Raw genomic sequence first — 6000 nt, 5'->3', positions numbered from 1 at the left:
ATTTAAAAAAGCCCAAAACCTTCTACTGGAAAGAGAGTTAAGGTCTAAGATAACCAATTCACATCTGGTGATAATATAAAGAAGGAGGAGAGTTGATTACACGGATATATAGTGGTGAAATAATTACGTGTCTGTTTGATACATGTTAAAATTAATTACAGGAACCATGAATTTATAAAAAAAATATTCAAACATGCTCCCTCCATTTTTGAATATAAAAAAAATAAACTAACTCACGTAATTTAAAAAGTTAGTTAAGTATAATAATTATATTTAAAAATTTAAAAATTAGAGTAAATTATTCATGCAGTTGCAGTTAATAAAACAAATTTGTCTAATGAAAACAAACATTAACTTTATGAGGGACAATTTAAGAAAAATATGATAAATATTTTTTAAAATTCTAATCTTGCTTCTAAATAAAAATAAAAAGAAAACATGATAATTGTCTTATATTTAACAATGAGCAGGATCTTTTATATATCGAAATCAATTGCAGAGAGTCATGCAAGGAACACCGAAGGGTTGCCAGAGAAGTGTTTAAATTTGTTTTTTAATTATTTTTTAAAATACAAAACACGTTGGGTTGCTTAATGCAGGAGACAACTTAGTTGAACCCAAATTGACCAGTTTCAAAATGGGCTGATTTTTCAGCTGTCCAACTACATTTTTTTTTCCTAAAGCTAAACGAGCTGGGCTCATCTAAACCTAATACAAATCTTACAAAGCCTTGTCAATAGATTAAAACCTTACCAAAAATATATATGTTAACCCAAAAAAACAAAAAGAATGCCTTACCAATATCAATCAATAAACGTCTTATTTTTAAATCTCATCGGATATCCCCGAATAATTCTGCACGTTTTATTCTGGCTTAAGTTTTGAACCCTAAAGAAGTGCTATTAATCATCACTTTATTATTTAGACCAAATAACTGCCATTTTATTACAAATGATATTATAATATATGGATTGGATAGTGTTAAAAGGTGAATTGTACATCTTTGAAGGACGTTTGTTATTTATTTTATCATACATATTATCTGTATCAATAATCATCAATCAATCTCATTGGTAAAAGAAAATTAACTCTCATTGATTAATAGATTTTAGGCTAATATTAATATAAAAATTTCTCCTAATTCATTAATAAGATTTAATTTATTTCTCAATTTTTCATATATTTTTAGTATACTTTCACAGAAATATTGATTCAAGAACAATTTTGTTTTTAAGTTTCCTTAATCGCCAATATTAACTCCATCTAATTATCTTTTTGCATTCGTTGTACTTTAGAGAGAGAGAGATCTCTTTGAATTTTTTCTTGTATCCATATTTATGAAAATACAACTTATATCATAATTCATAAACTAATGTCTAATTTTTTTATGTAATAAAAAATGAGAATTTATTAAGAATTTTAAAAAAGTTTTTTTTTTTTGCCAATATTCTCTAAACACTCTAAGAACAGGTATTTTTTAGACAGATTTTTTTACTTTAGGCTTGAAAAATAAAAACAAAATGTATATAAATAAAGTATTTAAGAAAAAAAAATAATTAAATAAAGAAACTCTTAAAAATTTCACCATATTAAATGTGTCCATATTAATAATATTGATAGTATTTGTTTGAAGTTTTTTAATTTCATCCTGTAGAAAAACTGTCTAGTTAATTTAATATTTTGATATATTGGGAAAGATGGTTTTCGCTTTTCGCGTGAAAACGTAGAGTGAATCCCCAACCGTATAATAGCCAGCTAAGACTGAACAGGCCCATGATTTTATTCATTTGTCATGTAAGCCGCAAAGACATTCAGATTTTTTTTTTTTTTTAAAGGAGCAATAGGATCTGTGGGGAGGGAAATAAAAGGAATGAAGAATATACCCTGGGATTATCTAACCGTGTTAGGGCACGCAACTAACCGGAAGGTTAATGGAATGGAACCAAAAGCTTGTCGGATATGTGATAACTCTCAAAGAAAAAGAAAATTGCATTTTGATTTGCTGAAGAGTCAAGACACAGAACGCGGTCCAGTTTTTTGTAACTGCGTTTCGTGCTGCGGGAAAAACCAAAAAAACAAAAAAACAAAAAAAAAAAAAGAAAACCTGCGTTTCTTGGGTCTCCATCCCCATCCAATTCCTTTCCTGCGCCACTTTCGTCCTCGTTCTCCTGCCCCCTATCGCCTCAACAAGTCATCGTTTGTTAACTTTACCTTCATCTTAGGCATGCGACTTTTTTTTCTTCTTCTGCGCAATTTGTTCCTCTGTAATTCGAATCTCATAACTACTTGATAATGCTTTATTTTCTTGGATTTTTCTTTTCTTCTTTGGATATGATCGAATACCCATTGTGTTATATGTTATATTCGAAGTGGGTTTCTTTTTCTTATGGCTTCAAATTCTTGTACTTGTCCTTTCCTGGTTAGGTTGCTGTTACGCAGTCCTCAAATTTAGGGTCGAAATTTCAATTCTACTGTAAGTGCTATGCTACTAGTTGTGCATGAAGTGAAGGTGAACGCGAGGCAAGGTCACGGATTGCAATTATGGGGTTTCTGGAATTCGGGTCTCTTTGTGCTTGAATTCTTTTTTGAAATGCCTGTAACGCAAGTAGAAATGCCCATGGACTTTTTCGGTTCTGTAATTTTAGACATTTTTGAGAAACCTTGGTTCATTGGTTTTGGATCAAGAATCAAAACTGGGATCTGATTGTTATTCTCTTTATTTCCTTACTTTTCTTTGGATGTATCTTGTGCTTCAACTCTAAGGCTGAACCCATGCATAATCCCCTATTAGAATACAATTCCCTCCGTTTTTTTCAAACGATATGTTATTTAGTTTTCTGATTTTCTCCTTCTTTCCTGTTGATTTCAATTTGAACTTTTGCCTGGCAGGTCCAAGAGTCTAGTAAACCTTGGTGATTTATTTTCTGTGGCATAAACTTCCAATGAGATTCATATGTCCCTTAGTAGACCAATATGCTTTTTAACTTTGCTTTTGCTTCAGAGCATCATGTGTATGAGTCAAGACTATATGCTATAACATTCTGAGGTTAGATTTTAGCCATTGACTTTAGAAACTTGGTTTTCTTGAATGATGAGGAAATATTTTGCTGAGTTTTTTAATTGCAACTTGAAAGTTTAAGATGTCCAATAATGTGCTGGTACGACTAAAACATCAGCTACATGGGCAGTTTCTTCCTTGTTTTAGGATTATTATTTTCTTTTAGTTTCTATGTGACTCTAGGATGTGGCCGGAACAGTTAGTGTGAAACTTTCACGTTAAGCTAACCATTTCATAATCCGGAATTATTTTGTCCTATTAGTAGAATCATGAGACAGATATGTCTGGAACAAAGATCATAATCAAAGAGGATCTTTGGCTCTTCCCTACCACGTCAGCCCTTCAAGTTGTTTCCCCTCCTGTCCACCACAGGGAAACAGAAACTTCAGTGAGTCTTAGTCTGTCTCTTGGTATTACAATATAAATTAGTGTTGAACGGTCGATTAACCACTATAGAGTGTATTTTACTTTATGAAAGAGCAATGAAAGATTTAATGCAAAATCTTTTTTATTTCTCAGAGAGATTGAAAGGATGGGACAGGAAATAATTGTTGAAGACAATGACGTAGTGCTGGGGTGAGGAAGTGAAAGTCGGATGTCTAAGAATGCTTCTTACTTTATACTAACTTATTTTTTCAGTGGTTATGAGGGCATAAAATGCTTTCTTTTGATTTTATATGACTTGGTCATTATCTGTTCAAGACAAATTTTGGAATTATTCATTATTCAATAATACGATGGGATTTGTTCCAATTGAAAATTTCTGCAATCTTGAGACTTTCTTTTTGTAAGCGCTTTAAAGTTTTGGGGATTTTATTTTGGTTTAATAACTATAAAACATTTTGCTCTTATGAGAAACTGATTCAGAAGACACACCAAATACAAGGCTGTATAGGCTGTGACATGTTCCGTGCTGTGTGGTTTATTATTCAGCAATTTTTATATATGTGTCCAGATTATATAAGCCCTTTCAACACATTGGACTCAAGAAAACCATTCTTCAGCATTAATAGATTTGGATTTTAATTTCTCATGTGTTGCAGTATTAGTATACATAACTTGATATATGTTGATATTGCAGGTGGTTTTTCTATTTTAGCAGAAATCTAGTGCCAGAGGATTCGTAGCCACGGATGAAACAGTGATTATTATGTCTGGATTGATTGAAGGACTTCCTGATGCAGTTGCAATAAGGTGCCTTGCAAGGGTTCCCTTTTTCCTCCACCCGAAGTTAGAGCTTGTCTCTCGCTCTTGGCAAGCAGCCATTCATAGCCCTGAACTATTTAAAGCTCGACAGGAGGTTGGTTCATCTGAGGATCTGTTATGTGTCTGTGCTTTCGATCCAGAGAACCTATGGCAGCTGTATGACCCTCTACGGGATCTCTGGATAACTCTTCCTGTTATTCCATCAAAAATCAGACACCTTTCCCACTTTGGTGCTGTCTCAACTGCTGGAAAGTTGTTTGTGATTGGTGGCGGAAGTGATGCTGTAGATCCATTGACTGGCGATCAAGATGGGAGCTTTGCAACAAATGAAGTCTGGTCATATGACCCCGTAGTCCGGCAGTGGGCCCCGCGGACATCAATGCTAGTGCCACGTGTCATGTTTGCATGCTGTGTTTTGAATGGAAAAATAGTCGTGGCTGGGGGCTTCACTAGCTGCAGAAAATCAATATCTCAGGCAGAAATGTATGACCCTGAAAAAGATGTGTGGATTCAAATGCCTGATCTGCATTGCACCCATAATTCAGCTTGTTCAGGAGTGGTTATTGGGGGAAAGGTTCACGTATTGCATAAAGGGCTGTCGACAGTGCAAGTTTTAGACAATGGAGGGCCTCCTGGGTGGACTGTTCAGGAAAGCGGGTGGCGTCAAGGTCCGATGGCAGTTGTTGGAGGTGCCCTCTATGTGATGAGCCATGGATTTATCATCAAGCAGGACAAAGGAGAGAGAAAGATAGTGGGTTCAGCATCAACTCGAAGAATTGGGTTTGGAATGATTGGGGTTGGTGATGATTTGTATGTGATTGGAGGAGTCATTGGCCCTGACAGGTGGAACTGGGACATTAAGCCTTTGGCTAATGTTGATATTCTCACACCTGGGAGTGACAGAACAACCTGGCGTCAGGCATCTCCAATGTCACGGTGTCGTGGTACTATCCTTGGTTGTACGCTGCTGAGAATTTAGGCCATCATCTTGTTAGACTCTTGTAATTGTTCTCCTGCTGGGGGATCCGGATCCCTTCGACTAGAGAAAGAATTAGTTGTTTCCAAGGCCGGCTCTTGTTTTTGGTTTTAAGGGACATTTTCAAAAAATACCCCTTGACCAAAGATATTAAAAGAGAGAATTCTGTAGTTTTTGAAGTTTCACTGCAGTTATTAGGTACTGAATAGAAATTAAATTTCTGACAAAAATGACAAAATTGTCCCTCATTTAAATGAATAACTTGCAATAGATAAGATAACTTGTTCGTTCTTATATTGTATGCTATTTATTTAGCTATGGAATATTGTTAATTGCTCCACATCACTTGTTTATAGTCTTATGTTCACTTGATTTCATTCCAAGGACTATAAACAAGTAGTGAAGTAGGAAAATAAATAATATTCCGTAAGTAAATGAATGACATATAATATGAGAATAAATAAGTCATATTAACTATTATATGTCGTTCATTTAAATGAAAGGTAATTTTATCATTTCTGTCATAAATTTAATTTCAATTCAATAATTGCAGTGAAATTTCAAAGATTATAGGGTTTTCTTTTTTAATATTTTTGGTCAAGGGTTTTTTTTTTGTTGAAATTCTCCTTGTTTTAATCTCATGTGGCTATAAGGTGAGGCTTCATTTGAACTGAAACAATACAATAATTGAGCTCGATAAAAAATAAATAAAAAAAGGCAGATAGCGTAAAGAGATTGTGTTCTACAAATGTCTTAAAAT

General features: G+C 34.0%; 1 protein-coding gene across 2 annotated transcripts; it reads left to right on the top strand.

Moving 5' to 3' along the window:
* Nucleotides 1-1970: 1970 nt before the first annotated feature.
* On the top strand, nucleotides 1971-5329 carry LOC129321316 (F-box/kelch-repeat protein SKIP30-like). Of its 2 annotated transcripts, none has more exons than XM_054967058.1 (2): nucleotides 1971-2222; nucleotides 4140-5329. In XM_054967058.1, exon 2 carries the CDS (start codon nucleotides 4209-4211, stop codon nucleotides 5241-5243), a length of 1035 nt encoding a protein of 344 aa, XP_054823033.1. In that variant the 5' UTR covers nucleotides 1971-2222; nucleotides 4140-4208; the 3' UTR covers nucleotides 5244-5329. The 2 variants fall into 2 exon arrangements, with proteins under 2 accessions (XP_054823033.1, XP_054823025.1); XM_054967050.1 differs by having other exon boundaries at nucleotides 1973-3446.
* The last annotated feature ends 671 nt before the right edge of the window (nucleotides 5330-6000 follow it).

Source organism: Prosopis cineraria, unplaced genomic scaffold (assembly GCF_029017545.1).
Source record: "Prosopis cineraria cultivar Desert tree isolate PC_DT_omini unplaced genomic scaffold, ASM2901754v1 PC1, whole genome shotgun sequence".
NCBI lineage: Eukaryota > Viridiplantae > Streptophyta > Magnoliopsida > Fabales > Fabaceae > Prosopis > Prosopis cineraria.
The sequence above is the reverse complement of the archived record's forward strand: the minus strand, read 5'-3'. Positions and strand labels throughout refer to the sequence as shown.

Bases quoted from the DNA above. Each gene is read 5' to 3' on its own strand.
- LOC129321316 (XM_054967058.1), top strand. From the start codon at position 4,209: ATGTCTGGATTGATTGAAGGACTTCCTGATGCAGTTGCAATAAGGTGC.